This window comes from Cordyceps militaris, assembly GCF_000225605.1.
Source record: "Cordyceps militaris CM01 unplaced genomic scaffold CCM_S00003, whole genome shotgun sequence".
Taxonomy (NCBI): domain Eukaryota; kingdom Fungi; phylum Ascomycota; class Sordariomycetes; order Hypocreales; family Cordycipitaceae; genus Cordyceps; species Cordyceps militaris.
This window is the reverse complement of record NW_006271971.1, coordinates 4,409,943-4,436,022: the sequence shown is the minus strand read 5'-3', so window position 1 is coordinate 4,436,022 and position 26,080 is coordinate 4,409,943. Positions and strand designations below refer to the sequence as shown.

At 53.6% G+C, this 26,080-nt stretch overlaps 5 protein-coding genes across 5 annotated transcripts; 3 read left to right on the top strand and 2 right to left on the bottom strand.

Annotated features, from left to right (window-relative positions):
- Window positions 1-139: 139 nt before the first annotated feature.
- On the bottom strand, window positions 140-5,854 carry CCM_05002 (LysM domain protein; the record flags this gene model as incomplete). Its single annotated transcript, XM_006670147.1, has 18 exons — window positions 140-401; window positions 489-653; window positions 803-1,975; window positions 2,015-2,059; window positions 2,119-2,537; window positions 2,587-2,699; window positions 2,914-2,973; window positions 3,032-3,203; window positions 3,263-3,322; window positions 3,415-3,536; window positions 3,591-4,133; window positions 4,192-4,260; window positions 4,333-4,444; window positions 4,564-4,677; window positions 4,728-4,785; window positions 4,838-4,956; window positions 5,012-5,700; window positions 5,812-5,854. The coding sequence occupies 18 exons, from the start codon at window positions 5,852-5,854 to the stop codon at window positions 140-142; spliced, it is 4,338 nt and encodes a 1,445-aa protein (XP_006670210.1).
- An 831-nt stretch (window positions 5,855-6,685) lies between these two features.
- On the top strand, window positions 6,686-8,846 carry CCM_05001 (uncharacterized protein; the record flags this gene model as incomplete). The annotated part of the gene is made up of 3 exons (XM_006670146.1): window positions 6,686-7,478; window positions 7,760-7,838; window positions 8,000-8,846. The coding sequence occupies 3 exons, from the start codon at window positions 6,686-6,688 to the stop codon at window positions 8,844-8,846; spliced, it is 1,719 nt and encodes a 572-aa protein (XP_006670209.1).
- A 778-nt stretch (window positions 8,847-9,624) lies between these two features.
- On the top strand, window positions 9,625-10,365 carry CCM_05000 (WSC domain protein; the record flags this gene model as incomplete). Its single annotated transcript, XM_006670145.1, has 1 exon — window positions 9,625-10,365. One exon carries the CDS (start codon window positions 9,625-9,627, stop codon window positions 10,363-10,365), a length of 741 nt encoding a protein of 246 aa, XP_006670208.1.
- A 784-nt stretch (window positions 10,366-11,149) lies between these two features.
- On the top strand, window positions 11,150-11,583 carry CCM_04999 (uncharacterized protein; the record flags this gene model as incomplete). The annotated part of the gene is made up of 2 exons (XM_006670144.1): window positions 11,150-11,281; window positions 11,365-11,583. The coding sequence occupies 2 exons, from the start codon at window positions 11,150-11,152 to the stop codon at window positions 11,581-11,583; spliced, it is 351 nt and encodes a 116-aa protein (XP_006670207.1).
- Window positions 11,584-11,762: 179 nt separating this feature from the next.
- Window positions 11,763-14,219, bottom strand: CCM_04998 (leukotriene A4 hydrolase; the record flags this gene model as incomplete). The annotated part of the gene is made up of 6 exons (XM_006670143.1): window positions 11,763-12,140; window positions 12,214-12,608; window positions 12,661-12,767; window positions 12,815-12,950; window positions 13,010-14,060; window positions 14,205-14,219. The coding sequence occupies 6 exons, from the start codon at window positions 14,217-14,219 to the stop codon at window positions 11,763-11,765; spliced, it is 2,082 nt and encodes a 693-aa protein (XP_006670206.1).
- Window positions 14,220-26,080: the final 11,861 nt, after the last annotated feature.

The window sequence follows — 26,080 nt, the reverse complement described above, 5'->3', positions numbered from 1 at the left end:
ACAACGGCGTCGTGACGCCATCGAACCACTGACTTGCCCACGCCCAAGACCACGCCCACGCCCACGCCCAGCCAAACAAAACCCAGCCAACGCCAAAACGCGAGCAAGCCCAACAGTGCCCCCATTCCAACGCACATTGTCATATATCCTCCAGCGCCGCCTCGTACTGCTGAACGTCCATCGGTCCGGCCGGCCACACCATGAGCGCCTGCACCGCCGCCGTGCCGCCACCGACACTCGTCACGTAGCCCACCACGTTGACCCATTCACCGGTGTGCGTCGCCTCGGCCGCCAGCGTCTCTAGCAGCAGCTCGACATTGGCCCGCACCGAGACGTCGGTGCCTCGCGGGTACAGGTGGCCTAGCGTCAGGCAGGCCGTGCTTGTCGAGTAGGCCGTCACGCTGCACGAGGCGGTTAGACTACCACATCACATCCCTAGGGACCGGATACGCACCAGCCAAGAAATCGCACCTTGTCGTCGACTTTACGCCGCGGCAGCGAAGATAGTAGACATAACTCCGACGGCAGCGGTCCTCTGCTCATCCCTCTTGAATGCAGCTGGTGATGTGTTTGTCACGCGCCCAGATAAGTAGGTAGAAAGGCTGCCACGTCGTTGGAACTTTTCCATCCCGTCGATTGGCGTCGATGGGAGGCTGTATGCGTATCGTTTTCTAATTCGCCCTCCAAAAACCGTAATAGGCCGCGCCCCACCTTTCTACCTTACGTCCTTCTTGTGAACAATTGCTTACATTCTTTTTCCATTACAAGTCAACGCCAGGCGAGTAACTAATCTAACTTGCACATGGCCTGCATCTTTCGAGTTCTCTTTACATCGTTGATAAAGGTCTCAGGCAGCGTGTCGATCTTCTCCTGCTTCATCGCCCGCCACTCCTTGCCTATCTGCCTAAAGGCCGCGCCCATGACGGGCGCGTCAAAGAGCATGCCAAAGAGGTTTCCCATCAGGTCATCGGGGTGCTTGACGCTGTCGTAGATGGAGTACCCAATGTCGGCAAACGCCCCCGCGAGGTCGATGATTGTACGCAGCACCGCGACGCCCACGGCCGCGGCCGCCTCGCCGACGAATGGGATGAAGAAGAAGATGGAGGTGATGATGGTCGCGATGCCCTCCTCGCGGTCCTGGGCGATCTTCTGGTCCGCAATCTTGACGATACCCTCCATGTTCTTGACGGCCGAGCTCATGGACATGGCCGGAAGCATCAGGGTGCTGGCAATGTCCGCGTAGCTGCCGAACCCATCCGCAGCCGCTGTCATTTGAATCTCCGTCTCCGCTATTAGGCGCGTCACGCTGTCGTACGCTGCCTTCATGATGTCGGACGGGTCCTTGAGGTCAAAGTCGTGCTTGAGTGCCGGGTAGTTTGTCCAAAACACATCGCTATCCTTAGCGCACTGTGCCATGTTCCGGGGGTCTGATTCTGTCTGGCCCCAAACACAACCGTAGTTGTAGTGGACATCATAGTCGATAAACTCGACCCAGCCCTGCAAAACACCGTAATGTTTTTCAAGATTATCAAAGAACTTGTCCTTATCATCTAGGTCCCAATGATAGCGGCCGGGATAATCGCCAACAACAGTTGGGCAAGCCACCTTCTTGTCCTCGCCGCTGCTGCATTTTGTCCGAGATCCCTCATTGGAGCCAAAGCAAGACAAGTGGAAACAAACAGGGTCCATATAATTGCCGCCGCTATTGGAGCACTCGTTGCAGCACTTCTTTGGCTGTGGCCTGCCACAGGACCACCCGACCGCCTTGTCGTCGAGCATGTATTTCTTAATCTGGTAAATCGACTGCTCCTTTACCACGTCGTGATAGATTTTGAACTTTGAAGGATAGTCGTTGTTGATGACTTTGTTGTACTTTTCTCTGCTGCTGGTGAGGTTCCTGGCGAAAACTTGGGCCAGATACTTGCTGATGCACCGATCTTGGATGTGGTCATATGAAGCCTCCATCTGCTCAAGGCTGGTGTATAAGGCATCGCAGAGAACAGGACTAACGTACTCTTTGGTGTCATCATCATCGTCGTCGTCTCTGTCACTTGAACCGCTATGAAATGTGTTAGTGTCTGCCAATCAGATGGCAACTGCGTGCAGATGTCTACGTACTGGCCTGTGGAAGCACGAAGCCAGGCATTGATGACCGAGGTAAAAGGATGTATGTTCGTGTTGGTATTAGGCTTAGCCAAAATAGGCTTATCCGTTTCGTGATTAATCATTTCGACTGTTCCGATTGTGTAAATGTTGTAGAGCCAGACTTGGCCACTGTTCCTGACGTTGACGACGCGCTGTTGACAGTTCTGGGAATCGACACAGGGCTGGGTGTATCGTTGAAACCAGTTATATAATCCAGCACCATAAACATGTATATTTGTAGATCCGAGGATGTAAAGGCCCCAGGCTGCTGCACAGTGAGGACCGGAGGAAGCACAGTCCGAAAAGTCAGGGTCTCCGCCAAAACGAGCGACTTGTTTGAATGGTTCTGGGGCTCGGGGGTCTGGCAAGTAGTACGGGCTTTCCGTTTGTATCTGGGACAACAATCAATTTAAATAAAAAAAGGAATCCGGTATAACATACCATGGACATGACGACGTTGGATGCGTCATGTATCATGTACTGATACAAGACGGAATGCTCGGAGGAAGTTCCATACAGCCAAACAGGGCCTTTCCCGCTCTCTATCAAAATTCCTACAAAGGATAGTTAGCTTGAGACAATATAGTTTGGAATGAATTGGAGTTACCTCTTGCAACGTATACGTCGATTTGCGTCTGGCTAGGGCCGCCGTCCAGCTCATGGTCTGCAACCCAAGCCCAGACATTTTCCAGATATCCGGACGACTTGGCGGTCATGTGTAGCATTAGGGATCCTGCGATGCACTTCTTGTTTACAGAACCGGACAACTTTGGGCAATTGGAGCCTCCAAGTTTGATCCGGCGGCGCCGCCGATGCGGAAATGGACGTCTAAATGAACCGTCAGTGTCGCTCAACAGTAATTCGAGAATAAACAAGATCAACTTACCCCACATTGCTGCTGATCCTTGTTTATCTTGCGCAATGTTCCACTCCATTAGGATAGCTCCGGCAGTCGGTCCTGACACTGTCACCAACAGGTCCTGGATTTCCACGGAGCCGGTGTCGCCCTGATTTCCCACAAGGACGACTTGCATTGGGTTGGAAGAGTCCCCAAATTTCTGCAAAGACAAGATTACTTTTATATCTCAACGGATGTGGTTTCAAAAACTTGACTTACATTTCCTTTGGCTACAATTTGGGACCAGCATTCGCCGACGATGACGGAGCCAGGGGGGAACTGCATACGAGTCAATACTTTTGATCAAGGAATATAGGCGCTTGGCAGAGAGGAAAGAGTGACAGAAAAAAAAAAATCGTAGGAAATCTCACAAGAATTGGTTGTGAGACAATGTATGAGCCCATAGGAATATACAGAGCAATCTTCTTGGACATTGCGACGGCAGCGACAAGGGAAAGAGCAAAGGAATCATCGGTTGCACCGTCACCTATTACTGCGAATTAGTAACCATACCATCCAGAAGGCTGCATGGAACTTCTGAACCCACCTTTAGCCGTAGGATGAGCAGTCATGAAATAGTCTACCGGCTTGTCTTCGTACTGAGGCTTTCTGCGGATAAAGTATCCGTTTGAGGCAACGCCATTCGTCATGACGAGCGATTGATCTCTGTTAGCCATTTTAGAGTACTGGCCTTTGACAAAAGAGCCGTCGGCATTGGCCTTGTCATACACTTTTCCAATCATCCATGAGCTGATTTTCGATGAACCTCCTGTCAGAAACGTGTTGGACGCCTTGTGCACCGCCATTGTCTTCACGTCAGTCATGGCGATGTTCTCCAGCGTCATAGAGAACTCTTGTTGGTCTGTGCTTCCCGTCTGAGTGCCGATGGAAATTCCGAGGTTGACAAACTCAAAATGACTGTCTAGGAGCATCATAGAACCTCCCATGAAGTCACCGTTCATGTTGAAGCCCACATCCGAGTTGAAAATGTAGATGTTCTTCCAGGTCCAGCCCCAGTCCCAGAGGAGGTCAACGGCCGTTCCAACATTAAAAAATGCCAGAGAATGAGACGAGAATTGCTGATTCCCACCTTTTCAATGTATCAGCGAAATATTGAAGAAATGCTTTGCGAAAACATCAAGACTTACATCGAATACCAATTGTTGTACCAGAGAAAACCAAGTCGCCCATGAAGCCGCCGCTGCCATTCTCCGCAACTAGAATAGGATAAGGGTCAATAACGTGTCTCATTTCATCGGAGAGATTTGAAATGAATGCAGAAAACTCACATATACCGATGTGTTTCTTGCTTCTGTCTGTGGAGCCAAAGAAGCGGACGTTGTAAATGCTCGTTGCCTGCGCTACCTGCCAGTGAAGCCCGGCCACGCCTTTCATCCTGACCTTGGTTGTATCAATGATCAAATTGCGAACTTGGCGAAAGAAATTATTCTTTTTTGGAAACTTTGTCAGCGATCTGGGGCTTTGTGGGACTGATACAGCAGGGCCGACGTCAGTCTTACCTGGTTGATGTACCGCTCATCCGCACCTCCATTGCCACCAGTGTACTCATCAGAGGACAAAACTCCCAAGCCGATAAAGTTTCTATCGGCCAATATAACTGGCATGTCATTGGGCTGGGAGGGATTTGTCAGTCTAATAGAATCTTGGGTGTAGACGCACCTACATTACCAACAACCTGGGTATTGTAGAACATGGGAATAGTTTGGCGAACGCGGTATGTGCTAAATAGCAATTAATACGGTAGTTCTTCAACCTTTTGACTTCTATACGCACCCAGAAGGGAAGTATACAATTGCAGGCTTGATGGTTGACGAACCACAGTCCGCGCCACACCTCTTTCCATCCGACATAGCTTTGTTGATGGCATCGGTATCATCAGTTTTACCATCAGCCTTTGAGTCGCCTGTCAGAGATGCCACAAAAGAATGTTGATATAAATTTACTTACCACTGCGCCGTAGTCCTTGACGTTTCTGAACACTTTGTACCCAGAGGTGGAGGAGCCACCAAAGGGAACTAGGCCATCATGCGTGATGGTTTCCATCCAAAAGCTCTTGGAGCCAGGTGGTGATCTCTTTGCCAAATATGAATCCCCATCTAGCTGAGAGATCTTGGACGCAATGTCGAGGGGAAGAGCATACTTGGAATGATCAACGGTCGTGGCGTTTGCTTCGTTTGCTTCGGCAAGAATGGCGGCGGCAGCGGTAACCGTCGCATTGATACGCAGAGATGCATTGTCTAGGGCGCGAGCCCGTTTTGCGCCTGAACCGTGACTGTGGTAATAATTGTTCACGCGCGGATTGGCAAAACGTTCTTGATTGCGAGTATCCGCCTCCTGCTGGGCCTGGCGAACGATCTGACGGGCCCTCTCAAGCTTGGTCGAGTTGGCAGAGTAGGGACCGCTTGTGCCGTTGGTCATAAGACTACCAAATGGTTTCGTGTCGGGAAGAGGTACATCTGTTGGCTTGCTCACGGGAACTGTGACCCGTGGAGGCGGGGGAGGTGGATTGATGAGGCCATCTTTCATCCGCTGAGCTGTGGCATGGATGTCCGAGATTTTCTCCTTGTCAAGGGAAGGGTACTTGACCTTCCATTCCTCAACAAAATCATCAATGACCGCAAAGGTCTGATCGATTCCTGCCACAGGCCATCAGTAAATATACATCTGTAAATCGGCCTCCATGGCCAGAGAAGATGAGCCAGCATTACCTCCATGGTCCTCTCGCGCGGATGCCTTTGTTTGCGCACTGAACACCAGAAGTGCCGACCAGGCTAGAGCATTAATCCTCATCGTGGCAATACACGAGACAGGAAAGGAAGTCACGGAGAAAACATGAAGGAGCGAAAGAGGGAGAGAAGGAAGGAAGGAGAACCCGGGCCCAAGCTGTGTTACGAATGAAGAACGAATACGAAAACTAGCTGAATGAATGGAAAGGTAAGAACAGTAATTTCTACGAGAGCAATTCCTACAGTCAGCATTATTTTGACTGTAGACAAATTTTGGGCTGCTGCTACTATGCAAGACGATAAGCCCGCGCAAGCTGGTCATATTGAAGGCCCATGCCGCAAAGGCCATCTACAAAATCGGCTTGACTAGGTGCCGTAAAAGCAGCAACCCTCGAGGCATGGGAACGGGACCATGAGCGGCCTGTCCCGAGAATCGCGGCAAAGCCGGCAAGCAAGCTCATGGACATCTCATTTAGCTGCATCAGCAAGCTCCATCTTATGGCTTTGGACTAGTTAGATGTTGCATTGAAACTATCGAATTGCAGCCTGATCCGCTCGACTGGGTCTGAAGGAAGATGCAGGGAAAATATTTCAGCTGGACTTCTTCTTAGGCTGGTGGTCAATCTGGTGTGATTGTCTGCGTGTCCACTACTTTGGCCGTGGCACACTTGTACGATAACTACTTTTTCCATCAGAGTAAGGTGGGGAGGAGCAATTTGAGTACATAATAATAATACTTTCTATTCTGCATCGAATCTGGTGGAGCATAACGCCACCCCGGAACCTGACAGAACGATTATTTAAGCCGTTGTGGGTTGCAGACTACATCACCTCGGAACCCTGCACTAACTATCCGGACTTGTCTTCTTCTCAACACCTACAGCCGGCGGCAGCCATGTTTACCTTGTTTCCTCAGCTTCCAGCGGATCTCCGGCGGGCAATATGGCTTGCCACTCTCGGCCCCATGATGCTTACCTTTACCGACGCAGGCCCGCCTCCAGCGAAAAGGTCGGACGGTTCCCAACCTGGCCAACCGCCACATGTGACGGGGGAGAGCAGATACGTGGGTAGTGTTTCACTTCCCGACGGTAGTTACAGGCTATTCTTTGTTGTCGAGCCGTCCGCTGCGTACCTCGCGTGCAAGGAGTCGCGTGCCTTCCTCCGCTACATCTTTGCTGAGCCCGTAAAGCCCGACGGGGGCTTGCCAAGTTGGTTCGACCTTGCCATTGACACCGTCCGCTTCAATCGTGGACACCTTGTTCCCCTTTCTCGCCATCCCTGGTTTAAGCAGGCACAAAATCTCTGGATCCGGATATTTTATGATGCTGATGAATATTTGTCGTCTCGGTGCTACAATGTACCCGAATTTGAGGACAAGAACCACGGCTGGCTAGAGAGGAACCTTGGCTCGTTAAAAGACATCACTTTCCAAATGGTTCGCGTTTCGGGAGAGGGCCAATGGGTAAAAGAGTGGTTACCTGTATTCGAGACGTGGTTCAATCACGCCAGATGGGACCCGGTATCTTTTTCTGCACGGGTCATTTGCTACCAGAAGAACACACCCGAAGCAGAGTGGTTAACTCCTCAAAACTACCTCCGTGTGGAAAAGCAAGTCATGGGGAATCACTTCCAGCGCCACTACAGGGTCCCTAATTGGAGAGAAATGATTCAAAGAAAAAGAACAAGATGTATTGTAGATGCAGCTGATGAGGAGTTGGAGAATCCAGGGGAATTTCTAAAGAGGCACCAACACTTTGGAGAATGAATGAGATATAATAAAGGCGCCTATGTTATGCAGGAACGCCGTTGGTGGCACCGCACAACTAATAGCGGAACGCCAAGTGCAGCTAACAATCCATTGCATGAGATGTCGCCGGACAGCCTGGCAATGAATGAAGACGCAGGGGGGTAAGCTGAGCCGCATATTATTCATTTCGGTATCCTCATAAACACGGATGCAGTTATTCAGCCAGGCAGTTGGAAAACGGAGGAGAGGAAGACAGCTACATGTACTTAGGAAAGACTGGCATTGTTAAGACCATCTCTTTGTACTTCCCATTGTTTTGTGACTACCTCCCAACGCTGTTAGACAATCTTCTTCAATTATGCGAAACCCTCTCTTTTTGCTTGTCCTCTTCGGACTTGTATGCGTTGGCAGTGCTAAGCTGCGCCATGCCTATGAGAGCATTGTTGTGTTTCTGGGATATAGGGCGGAACTGCTGCTCCTCCCCGAAAGCCAGCGCATCATCGGTGTAAAGTGTGCCGCCGCAGACCCTACTACCGTTAAATGCCTGGATCACAACCCCAAGTACATGCCTTGCAAGGGCACGGCCAAGGTGAAAGGCTACGGCGGCCAAAAGATCACTGACGCCTGCAGCTTGCGAGAGTTCCTGAGCCACATCAGCGGTGGCAAGCAGTATCTGAAGACCGATCCCCTGGCGGGCGAAGCCAAAAATTACAGGAATGAGCGCCTTCTCGGCGCCGAGGTTGGCGAGAACGCGCTGTACTTTGACGTCGACTACGCGGCGAAGCAGATGATCCTTGGCGACATTGGGGCCGAAGGCGGGGAAGTCTGGTGCAAAATAAAGGACGGCGCCAAGGACTACGAAGAGAGCATCAGCAGACTTGGTAAGCGGCTTGCGGCCCTCAAGGAAACGATGACTGCGGATCAGATCAAAGACACGCAAAGGCTCTTTGACCGGATCGATGCCGCAATGAGTGGTGTCATTACTGATCGAAGATGCGACATGTCCGAGTATCTCATCCCGGCACTCGAGGCGAAGAAAATTAGGCCGCTTGTCACTGAGTCGGTCTCCGGTAACCGTCGCCTTTTTAAGGAAGACGACACTATTCGCGGAATCATGAGTGCTTGGGAGGGCAAGCCAGACGCAGAGGAGAGGACCAAAAAGGCCCTGGCGGAGCTGCGGGCTGTAATTGAGGACCTTTACAAAGAAACGAGGGCTGCAAACCACAAGAGAGTTGCAGAACTCTGGGAGACGTTCGCTCCGCAGCAGGCGACGGTTGAGGGCTGTGCTCCGCGAACAGAGGCAGTTTGACAACTGGATCTGGGGGACATATCTGTAATAGTGAAGACTTATGGTTGTTGTAAATGAGAAGTCATTATCTACTTGGTGGATAGCCAATGTCTAATTGTGAATACATTTATTTAGTTGTATTATGGTACTACTTGAACCAACAAGAACCTTCCGCCTTGACTGCGATCTCCGAACTCCGATAAATAGAAAAACCCGGAATTTCAGCCTCGGCATAACCACTTACAGAAGCAAGAGCGATATACAAGAGAATTTTCTGGGAAACCAGAAAAAAAAGCCGCATGGGAAGTGCACCATGTGGCCGACCACCCCGAGGGCAGGAGGAGGACACTGCTGGATGGATGACTCCCGAACAGAGTCGGCTTACACGGGTAACCAGCTAAAGTAAAAATAGTGACTATTTCTTGGCCCCAGAGACCCCTACCAAGGCCACTTTCGGTGCTGGGGTGTTCCCCCATTCCTCCCGAGCCCGCAAAACGCCTGTTCCAAGGCTGCTTTTACATCTGGGTGTATTGCATGAGCTATAAAGGCAAGATGCCGCAAATAGGTAAAATATTGCAAGTCGGCGAGGTTGTGGAGATGAGTATTTTGCAACTTCCGCTTGCCCACTTTGCTTGCCTTTTTCTTCTCGTTTTTCTTTTTGACGATTCGTATCGACTCTGCTGCCGGACTTGACTTACACCCACCACATATGAGACAAGCGAGCTTCTCATCCCTATCCTGACAGTTGAATCTGTGAATACACCCATTTTACCCCTCGCGCTCGTTCCGAAACTTGACAATGAAATCAACGCTGCTCTCCTACGCTGCGCTGGCAAGCCTCGTGCATCTGGCCACGGCCGACGTGGAGCCATTCCTAAGCTACGACATCAACACCATCAAAGACTGCAGTTTCTGGTACGACAACTACGGAACCAAACCCTGCGCCTCCGTCAGAGCGACCTGGAACATCTCGCCAGAGACCTTCTCCCGCTGGAACCCGTCCGTCTCCCTCGACTGCACAGGCTGGGGCAGACACTCCTACTGCGTGGGCGTCGTCGCGGAACTGACGCGCTCCTCCTCGCGCACCACCTCGTCCTCCTCGACACCCACCACCACGGCCTCGACGCCCCCACCCGTCTGGACGGACCACGGGTGCTACGCGGACGCCTCTGTGCATCCCTTCCAGACGCAGCTGGCCGCGCCAGCCGGCGCTGACATGACGCGCGCCGCGTGCGAGAGCAGGTGCTGGCGCGACGGCTACCAGTTCGCCGGCGCCAAGGCCGGCACCGAGTGCTGGTGCGGGCACTACGTGGAGGGGTCGCGCAGCCCGTCGCCGTCCGACTGCGGCGCGCCGTGCGCGGGCAACGCCTCGGAGACGTGCGGCGGCGCGCGCGTCTTCAACGTGCTCGAGGGCAACGACGCGCAGCCCCCGTCGGCGTGCACCGCCGCCGCCACGCGGGCCTCGACGTCTACGGCGCCCGCGCGCGGCATCTGCTCCGGGCAGGACGGCGCGGTCGCCTTCAAGGTCAAGAGCCGGTAACGACAGCGTCCAGTGCGATACCGATGGTGCGTGCGTCGACTTGGATTGTCAGGTTGGCAGCCTGGAGATTGTTGCCGAGGGAAATTGCGCCAACGGCCAGGTGCAGGAGGAGCTGTGGCGGGATGGGTATTGTCCAGGTCGGAGTACAAGAAGTGTGCTGATTCCAAGGACGATCTGTAATAAAGAAGACCCCGAGCCAGCTAGTGTTTTACCCTATACGTGTGCCACAAACTATGCCGTTGTGTGTTCCACATCCATAACGTCAAATTTTCACAGGCTGCAAATGCAATATAGCGTTGCACATATAGATGAAGTGTTTTCGCACAAGGTTTGGAGATTGAAATGGAAAGACACTGTGTACTGATACAGGGCCATGTAGACCAACAATGCCCAGTGTTTATAGGCACTGAGTACCTAGTAACTGAGGACACAGTACGTACTATGCTAAAGGTTACTTACAGGCTTATTGTCCACGCATCGAAAGATTGCTGCAGCCACCTTAAAGGTGAAGTGGACTCTATTTTTTGAAAGAATTAAAGTAGTATTTTAGTAATGGAACACTTTGAGTATTACCTATAATAGTATATACTTCTTTAAAGAAGAACATTGATCGACTACTTGTGTGTATCCCGCTAAATTACAAAGCGGTCCACCAATCCTGTGCCACCTTGTACCCCTCCCGCCGTTACCCTAAACAAAACGTCATAATTCCTTATTATTCTTTATTCCCTTCCACCATTGCAACATAACCTCTGCACGTCATTCCGCCCACCATCTATAAAGAATGGGTTCCGAATCTCCGCGATTCGTCTACAAGATCTTGCACGAGGCACCGGCGGAGCCCCTGCCCGCCCAGCTGCCCCTGTCCGAGCTGGATGCCAATGACGGCTTCGTCCATCTCAGCACTGCTGAGCAGGTAAGCACCGCAACCACCTCATCCCCAAACAACTCATCCCAGCACAAACACCGGACAGTGCGGTTTTCTAACACTGGTCATAGGTTCCCAAGACGGCAGGCTTGTTCTTCACTGAGCACACCAAGCTCTGGGTCATCAAGCTGGAGCTCTCCAAGCTCTCTGATCCTGTCAAGTTCGAGGATGGCTACCCCCATCTCTATGGCAACTTTGGCGCCCTCGAGGTAGACTCGACGTCTCGTTTTGAGCGCGAGCAGACGCAGACCTGGGCTGATAGCTTGGGTGCCTCCTCCTGGCTGGAGTAGTTGTTGGAGCCGGGCCACCTCTTTATAGAACCTTCAGGAACACAGCCAGATAGAATAGACTAGCATGGCATTTTTTTCTCTTCCTATTTGACTATCCATGTATCTCCTACATCGCAGTGGATATACCGTGCATGTCCTATCTGCTATCCATCGACCGAAAATGTCCATGACCGACCACCTTAGACCTTGAGGTCCTTTTCAACCATGCCTCTGCAGATGGGGTGGTAAAAGTCCTTGTTCTTGGCAAATGTCTGGAGCGCCAAGTCGCGGTCCACCTCGTTGAGCCCGCGGTACAGCGGCCGCACAAACTTCATGCGCCCGACGCGGCCCAGCAGCGCCGCCACCCCGTCCACGCACGTCGGGTCCTTGGCCGCGAGCGCGATGTGGTAGTACGCCGCCAGCACCTCGACATTCTCCGACGCGAGAAAGTCGTACACTTCGCCCATCTTTTGCGCGCGCCCCGGCGACAGCCCGCCTCGCTCTTGCACCGCGCCGAGGAACACCTGCAGCTGGTTCGCCGTCAGGCCGTCAATGTCAGCGCGCGCGGGCTCAAACGACTACACAACGAAAGAGAGGTAATTAGTTATCTGTATCATTTCTGAATGGACGACAAAAAAAGGAAACACGTACGCTATCCTTCCACTTGTCGGCCAGGTCGTAGCACTGCTTCGCCAGGGTCGTGTCAAAGTCGGGCTTGGGCGGCAGGCCAGGCGAGTACAGCTTGTCGTCCCAGTCAATGGTGCTGATTTTGTGCTTGACAGACTCGTCCCCGTGGCTGTTGAAAAAGTCCATAAATGTCGTCTTGAACTCGAACGAGTCGAGCGACTTGCCGGCCCACCTGGTAAAGTAGTGCGGGATGAACTTGTCAAAGTTGGCGCGGCCGACGAGACGGTCGAGGTAGTAAAGGAAGTGGAAGCCCTTTTCATAGGCAACGGTGCTGTAGACGTCCTCGGGGTCGACATTCTTGTGGCTGATGATGAGCTTGGTGTACTCGTGGTCGGGGCCAAACTGAGCCACGGCATCCTCTGCAGAATGTCAGCACAACCACGGCTCTACAGGGGAGGGGAGTCGACCTACCAAGAGACTTCCAGCCAATGATGGACGAAAAGTCAAATTCCTGCTCGCCGTGAAGACCAGCGCCGATACGGCGCTCGAGGTAGACGGTCCAGCCTTCATTCAGCCAGCTGTTCCGAGTTAGCGTTGTGCCCGTCTGCACGCATAGGACACTTACAAGTGCTCCCAGCTGGCATTGGAAACGAGGTTGCCGCTCCAGCTGTGCGCGAGCTCGTGCGCAATGACGTCGACATTTTGGCGATCGCCACTGATAATAGTAGGCGTCGCAAAAGTGTAAATGGGGTTCTCCATGCCTAGTTATCCTCTGTCAGCGCGCCTGTCCTCGACACACATTCCTCTCGGCAATACGCACCTCCATATGGAAAGCTAGGAGGCAGAACCAGGACATTGTACTCGCCCCAGCGGTACGGAAAGATGAGCTTCTCGGCGACCTCGAGGAACTTGTCCATGTCGCGCTCCAGCTCCCACTTGCAGCCCTCGACCTCCTCGGGCCCGCTCGCCACGGAGCTGCGCGCGCCGATGCGCCTGGTGCGGATATCGCCCGACGCGACGGCAAACAGGTACGACGGGATGGGCACCTTTTGCGCAAACTCGTAGACCTTTGCGACGCCCGGGGTCGGGGCGTGGTCGCCGACGGGCACGCCGCTGGCGACGGTGGGCAGCGCCGACGTCAGCCGAAAGGCAAACGTCGACTTGACGTCGGGCGTGTCCTGGCACGGGAAGATGCTGCGGCAGTTGATGGCCTGGCACTGGGAGAACATGTACGGGTGCTTCTTGTTGGACGTCTGCGCGGGCGTCAGCCACTGCAGCGCCGTGCACTGCGCCGTCGTCGCCACGTCGAGCACCAGGTCCACGGTGCTGCCCCTGGCCACGGCCGCCGCGGCCGCCGGCAGCGTGATGTGCAGCGGCGCCCCGAGGGGGTCCTGGTGCGGTTTGAGCTCCCACGGGGCCGCGGCGCCGTCGACGCGCGCGCCCAGCACCTGCACGAAGCGCGTGTCGAGCACCACCTCGGGGCTGGGCGCGTCCGTCTGGCGCTCGAGGCGCAGCGTCACGGCGCCGTGCAGGCGCTTGCCGTCAAAGTCAATCGTGAAGTCGACGGCCGTGTGGCGGGTGCGCCAGAGGCCATAGTTGGAGAGGGTGGTGGGATCGCGCTGGGTGCCCGCCATGACTGCTGCTGCTGCTGCTGCTGTGGGATGGACTGTGGCAAAGCTCCGTCGGGACGTGATGGTGGCAGGGAAGAGACGGCTGGCGACTCTCGATCCGATGCTGCTGGTGATGAAGTCTGTCCACGACATGTGTGCCCTCGGCGTTAGTCGGCGTGATGACTTTTCTGCGGGTTCCCCCAATGTCGTCAGAGCCTGCCCGCCTTTTCCGAAAATCTCGACAAAGCCCTCGGGGAACGGCTAACAACGGAGATGGACGCGATTCGCTGCTGTGCGCTGACCGGCCGAAGGATTGTGTGGTGAGATGGAGCCTGGTGCAAAGTTAGTGGGCGGGGAAGCGGAGGTGCGGCGCGGGGGACGGAATAAGCCCGACAATATCCGTACCGCGATGCATTTCATGGGTGACAAAAAACAGGCGAGAAGAATTAACACAAAAATGAAACACTTTATGATGTATTATGTAGATGAATTAAGATATCTGAAAAGAGATATTGAGGAATGGGATTGAAACTCGAATCCTGTGATGCATTTCATAGGTTACAACAATGAAACGGCATATTCGACATAAAAAAGAAACATTTTATGAATGCATGAAGTAGTTGAATTACTGAATTATATTAAAAGAGATGTCGGGAAACCTCGCCTTTGAAACTCGAGAATACTACGATACACTTGGGGTGATAATGCAGGAATCGAAATGGTTCACACAAAACAGGAAACATTTCATGAATTTATTCGCAGGAGATATTATGGTAAAAAAGATGCTAAAAGATCCACTTGGAACCTGTCCTGCACGTATCTTGTCCCCGGGAGGGTGTGATGATGATGCGAGACACTGCTGGACTGGTAGTACATACCTCCAGGCATGACACACTTGAAACTGCACGCAGGAAATCCGCAGGCCATCAACAACATATACAGCCAGTACCGGCTTCACCAATCCGTGCCAAGGGATCCTGCGACGATCGACTCCCTGACGACCACCACCAATCTACATGCCGGAAGCGACCTGTCCGCAGTGCCGAGATATCATCCCGGCGTAGTTTCTCGTCTTCACGATGGGCCATGAAGAGAAAGCCTGGTGACGATGGTACCGTAAAATGTATTCAGACTGCTTCTGAATGTTGAAACAATCGCAATCCTGGTCCTCCCCGCAATCCGTGCTCGGTGCCTTGCTCGCGACAAAAGCACAACATCGCCCCCCGCAGCGCGCATTAACCCATCAGACATGTTGGATAGCGATGCCGGAACTTTGCACTGCAAATCTGACCTGTCAACCAAGATCTGTACAACGGCCGGGCCCCTTTGCGGTGACTCCCCCCTCTCCTACGTTTGAACTGTCCCGACGATCCCCAGGACCCCCAGCGTCTTGGAGCTGCGCGCTTTGATCAACACTGCGAGGACAAAAGAGACGTGCCGAGTGGTCGGAATCGATATAGCTTTTTATAGCGTCAACGCCTCCAACCTGGGACAATCTCTGGAAATTGTTTTGCATTGTCGGAAATGCCATTGTGCATGACTTAGCCGGCCTGGTGGCATTCTGCACCCAAGTGCTGCAAACCAAATCTCGCTGCATGCAATGACAAATTTAATCAACATGACGACTATTTTTGAAACACTACTGTGCACGGCATCCCATCACGCAATCCGGACTGATAGGCCAACCCAAGACAGCTATTCGCCATCCGAGACGCATCTGCGTGGGAGAGAAACGGCAACAAGCTTCTTGGCGCTTGTTCCCCTGCGCGACATCGGCAATGTCGCCGCCATAGCGGGCGCAGGGATGTTATTCCTTCCGACGGGGCCTCCCGAGTCGCGGCTGTCCCCGTCGACACGACCGGCTCCCGTCGCACAAGTTACTTGAACAAATCACCATCGGGTAGCCGCCATTGTTCCCATAAACGGGCGAATTGCTCTCGCGTGGCCGTTGACGAAATGACGGCGCTGTTGCCTCCCCGCAACAAAACTTACAACGGGCTTGCTATGGGCGGGGGGCCGGGGGCGGGCAACGTCCGTGAAACGGAGGCTTCCGGTGGAAGAGAACGGCGCAGCACGGGCTTGCCTGCTGGGGGTAGAGAGGGCAAAAGGAGCCCCCCCGTAAGACGCTATACCCGCTCGGCCGCGCCATCGCGGAGGGAACCAGTGACTTGAGTAGATATGCATGCACCATGATGGTTCTTGCTTCATGTGCTTCAAGATGGCCTATGCGGGGGATCCAGCATGAAACCTGAGTACATTATTCTTATTCTTATTATTTGTCTATTTTAGCTTTCCATGAATAGCATTCAGATACTTTCTTCGTGTCACGGGCCGCGCTTCCCAGCTCCTCCCGCAACCCTGCATACATGCATCGATCGCCTGGCTCGTTAGCCACCGAGCGCCGTTGCAACATGATGGATGACCAGTGATGGGTGTATCCTGTCATCCAGATGCCTCGACGCTCACATCCTAACTACCGCGCAAAAAATGCCATTTCACCCATAACCCATACACCCACAAGCCTCCGCTCTCACCACCAAGCCCGCCCTCACAAGCCACCTGCCGCTAGAATGTCTTCAAGCCGTTCCAGCACGTTGGCGTATTCATCTCCTCGTTGCCATTCGTCGCACTATCCCCTTGCCCATGGCTTTGCCTGCCCTCTTGTACGGAGCTTCGTCGCAGGTTAGGAGCCGCCACAAGCCACAGCCCTCCAACAGCACAAGCAAAGCCACCATTTCTACCTTTTTACAGAGGAGAGGGGCAATGAGGGCCATTTTCCCCCTCCCTCCCAAAACTCGGGCTTTTTTTCAGCCCAGTTGTTCTAGTGGACTTGTACCCTGGCCTAGCGCTTCTGAAACTGCGCGAGCACGAGCCACACGCCTTTTGGAAACGAAGAATAGAAGGCCCAGATGGGATGGAACTTGTAGTTATTAGTTGTGGCGCCTGTCATGACACTGCTGTTGGCTGGGCTGGATGTTGGGTGAGGGGATATTGGCGAAAAAGGTCGAGTGCGGTGACCGACTGTTGATCTCGCCCAAGTCGTCGACAAAATTGGAATGCCGTGAGTCATCATCCTCGAAAAACGGCGAAATATAAATTGCACCACTCTAGCAAAAGAAACAAGTGTTTCGCCTTCTATAGTGTCATATCAGTACGTAGTAATAAGATACAGAATTCCCGCGATAAGATCTCTCGCTGGTCATAATTCCCACTCACATATACGCACATATCCCATCGCATGACTTGTTTCGTTTCCCCCCGTAACCCCGACATTTGCTGTCGCATTCATGCTAAACTTTCAAGTCCAGCGCCGCGTTGCCGGTTTCACCAGGCCATATCGTCCTGCCTGCGCCCACGTCCGCATCATCTCGGCAGACACCCCATCAACCCCAGAGGGCATCACCGGCATCAGGATACCGAGCGTACATGGCGCAGGGTTCAAGCACAACACGGTCCCAATGGGGAAGAAAACGAGTGCCGGTACACACCATCTTCTTCCTCATCGTACCACGGAGAGGAGGGGGGGGAGGCCCCTCCCCCGCAGACGCATTGCGCCCTACTGGGCGATCCGTACATGAAAATATCTCACAACAATATCCAATTCGGAGCAATCAGGAAAGAGGTAATTCTTGTGCGGCTGCGCATTCTCTCGGAATCTGTTGGTCCTTTTCGGAACGGCTGGCCCTTGGACTTAAGGTTTGGCGCTGCAGTGAAATGAAACAGGGATCATGGCCACTAAACCTCCTCACGAGACCAAAAGGTTTATCAGCACCCCGAGCATTATGACCTGTTTAGTTTCCAGTAGGTACAATTAGGTTTTGGTTCTTGCCTTCTTCGGATACAACGACAGTCGTTCGTTCCGCGACGGGCCGTTGCTTGTTTCCGACGCTATGTGTGTGTATAGGGCGGGCGTCCAAAAGCCACGGCCGGGGGACAGTGTTACTCTATTACAGCAAGCAAACAATGCAGAGAGACAAACTGAAGTGTCTACAAGTATAGAATCAAAAGCTGATAAAAAAAATTATACCCGTTGCACAGCACGAAGCAGGCAATGTCATTGAATGCTGATAGAACACCTGATCTGACCATCTGTGCGGCCGAAACAGCTTCACCAAACTATAAACCGACAGGAAACAGCTCATAAACTCTATTGTCAGCAGCATCGTCTAGACATCTACCCTATTGTGCCTTCGCATCGCCAACACCGGCCGTGATCGGAGGTGGTGAAGACGAGTTACCCCGCCCGCCATGTTGGCCTCTTGCCCCCCGAAAAACGCCGCGTCGACCGGGAACCCATGCCGATACACGTGGACACTGATGGCGAAGTGGTGCCAGGGACACAGACGACCTGCAGACAATCTGGGGCCGATAATGACGACGAGATACACAAAGAGCCCCCTCAAGATACAGACCGTACTTGTCGGAGATTAAAGTTTCGCTGCGATCTGTGACGAGGGAAAACTGGACAATGATGCCCGTTGCGAAGCATTCCCGTCGCATTGAAGCACATCGCCGTGCTATCTGCCAGGAAAAGGCAGCTATAGGCTGACGAGGCGCTTCAATCTAAACCCATCGGGACGCGCAATCCGAGACGACTCTGCAATCTCTAGGCAGTGTTTGATTGTCCATATGACAAGTCGACTGCGCCGTGGTTGTCCTTGTCATGCAACGGGCAACGAAGCGGCGCCGATCGCCGCTTCTCAGACGCCGTATTTTCTTCTTTGACCGTCAAGAATATAGTATTGCGCTCAGATACCCTTTTCTGTGCGTCTTTTAACACGTCGCCCGAATCCGCGAAAAGCAAAGATCTTTCCCAATGCAGTTCGTTATCCGGTCATGCGACCGCTGTTCGCAATCTTGCCGCTTGACTCCTGGCAGGTTTCGCTCGGCCACCAAATTACCTCGAGCAGGCAGCGTCAATCCCTCAGTTACAGGTATTCACACACTTTGACAAAGAAGGTCTCACCTTTAAAATTTAGGTCTGTGTTGGTGCCTCTCCAGGCGGCCGGGGAACGAGGGCTCCTGCATTGGCTGCTGCGTGGCACGGCCTCTTGCCCAAAACACCCCATGCACGAGGCTGCCGCTTATTACGTGCAAAAATGTTGCATCATGAGAAGTCTAGTAATCATTCTGTAAAAAAAAAGAAAACAACAACAACAACAACACGACTCGCTGACGAGATGCAACGCACATGTGGTAACACCTTCCCTTGAGGCCATCTCCGACTCGCAGGGTCTGTTTTTCGTCGCTGCCATTTTACTAGTACTTTCGTTCTTTTTATTCGTCTCCATATACGGCCCCAGAAATGCAGTTTTGCGGCAATATGACACTCTCGATTTGCCACTAACCTTGCAGTCTGCCGACATGGTGTGATCTTTGCTAGTTACATGGTGCCCAGAAGTCTACCAGAGCAATGACTCTCCCGCCTTGTGCTCGGAGCAAAGGCTACGAGAAGCAGCTCAAGTAACAGAGTACGGGTATGACCGGGAAAAGATTCTGTAGTTACTCGCCAAGCAGTATCGTTTCACGATTTGTCTCTGTGGGGGGCAAAAGATGGAATGACAGCGCGCCACTTAGACGCCAGACCAGGGCCCTTACTCGCACGTCAACAAGTAGACTACTCGATGAATAGGTTTTGCAGCGAGCCAAGTCACTCGTTTCTTGGAAAGGCCGAGCTCACTCTTTTGATTCAAAACGAGGACTGGTTTCTGTGCATGAGAAGCAAGAGCTCTGCGACGGACGATCCGTGTCTGATAATCAACTCGTCGTGTTTCCAAGTTCCGACAGCCACTAGTTAGGGAGAAGGGCCACGGCAAAAAGCACAGGCCTCTCTGCTCCCGGCTTGGTAGCGAAATCGCAACCCGTCAAGAGGACTAGCGTGGGCAAGGATCTCGGCCGTCTTCCTTTTAATTATTATTCTTTTTGTTTTGGTACGCTGAAACCCGTGTCCGGCTTGAGAAGCAGTAGCGTCGGATGGCACAACTGGGGACCATCATGGAGACAAGTTCCCCCTCCCTGCCTTGGGGCCCCTCCCCGCGCAAGAAGAAGGAAAATGGGAAAGAGGATTCATAGTTGCAACCGTTTTATAACGTAAAAATAGAAGAAGCGGAACAGACGTGTCAATTTGCTCTTCCCCTTCGGGGGAGTTGTCGGCTCTCGGTCAGGTTGCGGCCGTTGAAATACAGACTACATGCATATGAATCATGTAAGACCACGTTGCGGCCACGGCACTTGCTGCTGAATTGGTAGGTATTGGCCGAGATGGACTCCGTACTACTGAAAGATGCTACTGGTCCGAAAAGTGGCCTTGCATTTGAGATGCATTTATGCGGTGCCATTATGCCAGATCACGCCAGGACAACGCACAACAAGTCGCTGGGGGGGGGGGAGGGGACAGGGGTGCGCTGGGCAAGAAACGGACTTGCATTGAGCCATCGGCGCTATTTACACAAGTCTGTCTGGGAACATTAAGCATGGCGTTTTTTTGCTTGTGTGATTTGATTGGGGTTGGTTACATTGCAACTCAGCCACACGCCTCTAGCGTCGTGGGATGAGTGCAAGTGTGTGGCAGTTGGTGTTGCTCTTTTTCTGATAGATCTCGTCTGCTGCTCTCGCACGGAGGTCATGACGCCGACATGGGCTTATTACAATCACGATGCGTGTCATTGCAGGGCCAGACTACCAAGTGCTAGCGATGGATGTGGACGACAAACGGTGTCAAAGCGCGCCGTGCTCGCATCGCATACAAAACGCTCCCGACGCCATCGACGGGCGATTTGTCTCGCGTCATCATGGATCGGGAGCGAGAAGACTGATAGAAACACCAACGTTGCAGTCGCAGCCAGGCCTCGTGGAGAAACATTCTGCCCAGCTCACTAACTACCCTGTCTCAACCCATCTTGGAGGAGGAAAGCCTGTCCTGGCCCATCGTTAGCAGTAGCCACGTATACCCAGCCTGCCAAAGACCAGAGGGGGGCCCGCACCGTTTGAACGCATGAAGAATGCTGGTCGGCGCTGCCGGGGACCAACATGATGTTTCTCGACAATGGGGATTCAACGGGTTGATGCTATCGTTCTTGACATGACAAGTCTGCTGCTCTTCTTTACCTGAAGCGGAAGGTGATTCATGTATTTTTATCTGACAGAAACAAAAAGAAAAACAAGCACCACAAAACACCCGGGCCCCTCTTGCATTTTTGGCGAGACAAGTTGCAATACCACGATGTGCAAAGCCCAACGTCCGAGCACAAGACAGAAGGGAAAGAAAAAGGCGGGTACGAAGCCTCTTTTTTGGTTCCTTCGAGTCTCGAGAGAATCGCGCGGCCCAAGGGCAATCGAGGAAACAAGAGCGCACTGACGCAAGGCTGAGTGGTTTGTGGTTGAACTAGTTGCCACGGCTCTCAGATTCAGATTATTATCCGTGGGCACAGGCGGTAATCTCAATATTCAAAGACCAGTTTCCACTATCCCAAGACAAATCTCCAAGCTGTCCCGGAACGAATGGATCAAGACGAGAGCACCATTGGTTCTTGCCTCTTTTGGCAGACATCCACAGTTGGCTTCATGTTCAAGGAGCATGTGCAAGCAGCATGTGCAAGCAGCATGTGCAAGCAGCATGTGCAAGCAGCATGTGCAAGCAGACTAGAAAACATTGTCATCGTGGCTCACATGCGCTGATGCGCATCATCTAGTCGTCTGCAAGTTGAAAGCTTGCTTGCTGTACGCCTGCCGCCGTTTCCATTCACCGCCAGCACTGCAGGCCAATCTGTTTGGCCTGATGTTGCTGCAGCTGTGACTGGTCATGCTGGATTTGGCAGAGAGTTGGAAACTCGTTTTGGCAAACGAACTAGAGAAAAACCCCCATATACATGCATACAACAGTCAGTGCGCTTGCAGCCAACTTGTCCCGCGACGACAACTAGCGCTGTGTTTACCTAATGCAACGATCAAGTATCCCGTCACTACAATCATGGAAACGAGATGGGCAGACAAGGCTATTGAAGGGAGGGAGGGGGGGGGGGGACAAGGACAAGGCGCAGCAGTTGCCGATCTCCCTACGGCTACTGCACTGGCACAACCCGCAAACAGGAGGGGCGCCATTTTCGTACGACAGTGGGAAAAACGCTGCATCATACTGTAGATGTTTGGAGGGTTCGAGATGTTGATGCATGGGGCGAGAGAAAAATGCAAAGACTGCGCGATTCAGCAGGTTTTACGTGACGGGTATCCGCTCTTCCATGCAGGCATTGTCAACGGATGCACTGACAAGGGGGCGGGCAAGGTAGGGCATGGCCGGGGTCTGAGGATTTCATGAGTCGCCAGATGTGTGAATCTCGAACCTCCATGGAACAGAAACTGGGTGACTAGTTAGTTAGTTAATAACTAGTTAGTGAGACCAAAAGGTGGGTGGCAGATTCAACTCAGCATATATGTCGGGACATGACAAGTAAAGACGGGCCCTGCGACAAGGCAGTGAATATCATCATGTCGCGACCAACCGTGCGCCCATTGTTCCGGTACGGCCGTCTTGTCGGGATGTGTATGAGAGCAAGACAGTCATTTCGTCCTCGCACGATGGCTTCAACTGCATGTCCACACACAAATCCGCCCGCCCCGGGGTTCTTTTTACTAACACCGCAGTTGGATCCAATATCCAACGCATTACTCCAGTTCCTGTACAAATTATACAACACCGGTCTGCCCGGGTCGACGCAGACAGCAGCAACTGGGTCACGACTCGCCGACGGCAACTTGGGCGTTTTCTGCACGCACGGGCTCGATGCCCACACGCAACAATCCCGCCGTTTTGTTTTCTGTTTTAATTATTATGCCGGGCACACAGGGCTCGACAAGTTGAACAGGAACCGAAAAAAAAAAATGCGTAGCCGGTTGCTCCGTACATGTACATGAAGACGACTGGGATCACAAGGCAGGAACCCAGCCAGCCATTGCGGTGAGTTGGGAGAAAAGAAGGCTTGCATCTTTCAGTTGGAACGCGAGTCTTGGCACTTTGAGAGTGGTGGCGCTCTGCCGGAGATGCAGATTCGTTTTTTTATTATTTTATTGTATTTTTGCACGTCGCTTTCGGCGGCTCTCCGCGTTGCGAGTTGCTTCGATTTCAGGTGCTTTCAGGGTTGTAGCGTGTGTGTGTGTGTGCATGATTTGCAGAGGAACATGCATCATGGCCATTGTTGGCCTGCGTCAAGCCTTTTTCTTCTTCGTTTTTTTCATTAATAAATCGTAAAATTCGAAAAAAGAGGCAGACCTTCCTGCATAGTTACCAAACTCTCCCATCGGACAAATGGCAACTCTCCGACCGACAACACCCGCCGAGACTATACTGGTAGTATCAAGAGTCCAATTTCTTACACCGTTCTGTCATTGTTTCGATCCAGCAAACTAGCGGGCTACACACGGCCCTCGATCAATACATACAGCAGCTAGTGTCACGAACTTGGTCAAAAGCCACTGAGACGAGCCCTTACGACGCTACGACACGCCGGCCCACCGCCGCCGCCGGAGTGGCAGCAGGGACACGCCCCGGGATTGCTCCCCTCACGCCGTGGCGTTTTCCCGTTGGCTTTCTTCCTGGTGGTTCCTCATGACAGGTGGTTCTGTATGTACCAGCCATGGTAACTTTACCAGTTTTGGTCTGTACTCCGTACCTACTCGGCCAGCTCTTGTCCCTGTCATCTGTCACACGTTCCCCTCCTTCACCCCTCCTTTCTGCCTTGCAAACCAACTAGTCGATGGGCTCCTACATCTTGCGAGGAACCGCTGTCTGACTGTTACGCCTCCGCATGCACATGGTGTTTCTGTTCCATTCCCCTTTGGGAACCTCTTCTCCGTGTGTCGCGCCAGAGCAACCTCACTCGAGCGTGTAAAGGGACGACGACGGAGGAGGAGGGGGGCAGCAGGCGGCGGCGTTCCCCCCCCCCCCTCCTTGATAGACTAGACTCTTGCTGCCCGCCGCCACTTGAACCTGTTCCAACCAAAAAAAGAACCCCTGCCCGTCCCATGCCCTGCCTTGCTCGTCGCCGGCACCCCGTCTCAGATGCCAGCGTCACGATTGCGCTCTTGATACGGGGACCCGTGGGCCCTTACACACTGTCCCCTTGGCATCCGTGTCCCTTCTTCGTTGGCGGAGTTGGGGACTCCCAGCTTGTCATTGCCACCCCTCCCCCCTTGTCCCGCGCTATGGCCGGTTGCGAGAGCGATGGGCCTACCATCCCGGCTAGCCCTTGACCCTGGTTCACCTTGTCTTGAGACGCTACCACCGGAACTCCACGGACTCCATAGCCACGCTCTCTATCAAGCCCCCCTCCCAATGAGCCACAGTCCGCGCTCCACCGGGCCTCCCTCGATTGATGGTATATATCATAAACGTGCGGCTCTCGTGAAACCTCTTTGCCTTTTCGTCACATATACGGCTTCATTTCTGCTTGACCTGGGCATCTTCATTCTTCTTGTTCGTGCCATAAACATAAAAACCACACTCACTACCCTCCCCGTCTTGAACACGGCAGCTCGGTTTAAGCATTGACGGATATAGCAAGCCACATTGAGCATATAGGCTGGCCTTGCACAGTCCATCATGGCACACATTGCCACCTGCATGGCTGCTGTCGAGCCGACTTCTATAACAAAGCCCGCCTCCCCCGCGAGAGCCATGTTCTCCGTGAGCATCATACACATGCACACACACACCCAACATCTCACCACTAACATGTCGTCTTCAAAGTCCTCCTCACCACCAAAGCACTCTGCCAAGTCCTTTGCCTCTCTCAAAGCGGCCCAGGCAGAGCAGCCCCAAAGATATCAACTGTTCCCCAAGGACAAGCCACTCCCTGCCCCCGCCACTCTCAACACAAGCAAGGCCCTGCCCATCCCGCAAGTTGCTGAGAGCAACGGTAGAACCTCGCCCCTGGCCGGCATCAGAATCCGCTTGAACCAGAATAACCTAGTCAGACGCCGCAAAGTGAGCGTTCCTGAACTCGGGCCCATGACCACAGTACAAGAAGTCTCGATGGACTCGCGTATGTATAGCATCCCCTGCAACTTAGTAACGTCTCTAATCAGTCGATAGCCACAATACCTGGTCGCCCACCTCTACACGAGCGGTCGTCTAGTGCCCCAGAGGAGAGCAGTCGACTGGTTGGCCCTCTTGATCAGATCCTCAAGGCAGCCGTGCAGCCAGGCAACTTGACCAGAGTCATCAACGAAGCCTTTGAGATCCCTGCCCCAAAGCCACGATCAGTCTCACCCCGCAAGCTGGCTCCTCTCGTCATCCCGCCAACCGACGGCCCAGCCCCCAGACTACAGTCCAAGCACTCCAGCACCCAACTGCGCTCAGGGAGCACGCCTCCTTCGGAATACCCGCGCGCAGCCAGAGCCGAGACGGGCACGCCTACCCTCGGGCGCCTGACACCGGCCTCCACTCCAGACCTCTCCATCCCGCGCTCCGCGACAGCGACAGAAGCCACCGCGTCTACCCTTGCCACCCCCGTCTCGGCCCCACTCACCGGCTCTCCCCCGACCTACCAGGAAGGCGGCAACCCGCTCGGCCACAGACGGGCCGGGTCCGAGTCGTCCAGCGTCATGGACCGGGGGCGGCCCTCGAAGCGAAACGAAAAGACGAGCAAGACCAAGAGCTCCGAGAGACGGGCGTTTGAAGAGCTGCCGATCGGGTGGCGGCCGTGTGAGGCCATGGGCAAGCTCAACGCCAACGACTACATGGCGCTGCACAAGCAGGCCCTCGGGCAGGCAGAGCGATTCGAGGTTCTCAAGGTGGAGGACGTCGAGGCTCTTTCCAAGGTGCGCCATCCGAATGACAACATTATTGCCCACCGCAGTCAACTAACTTAGAGACAGGAGCTCCGCCAACTGGACGACAGGACCGAGTATCTGCGCCGCACGTACAGCTCGCTGCGCGCGGGCCGGCGCAACCTGCACTCGCGCATCTGCCAGTACCTGCGCTCCCCGCGCGTGGCCAAGTTCAGCTACGAGTCGATGCTCAAGCAGGAGGAGGCGCTCGCCGAGCTCGACGCCTCCATCGACGACTGGGTGACCAAGCTGGAGCAGGCCGAGAACCGGCGGACGCGGGTGCGCCAGAAGCTGCTGGAGCACGTCGCCGCCGCCGCCATCCTCGCGGTCCCCGACAGCTGCGGCCTCGTCGCCGCGGCCTCGTCGCCGCACGGCGCGTCCTGCGTCGCCGTCCGCGACATGTCGACGCCGCCGCGGAGCCCCACGAAGCTGCAGAGCCCGGCGCGCGCCTCGCCGTC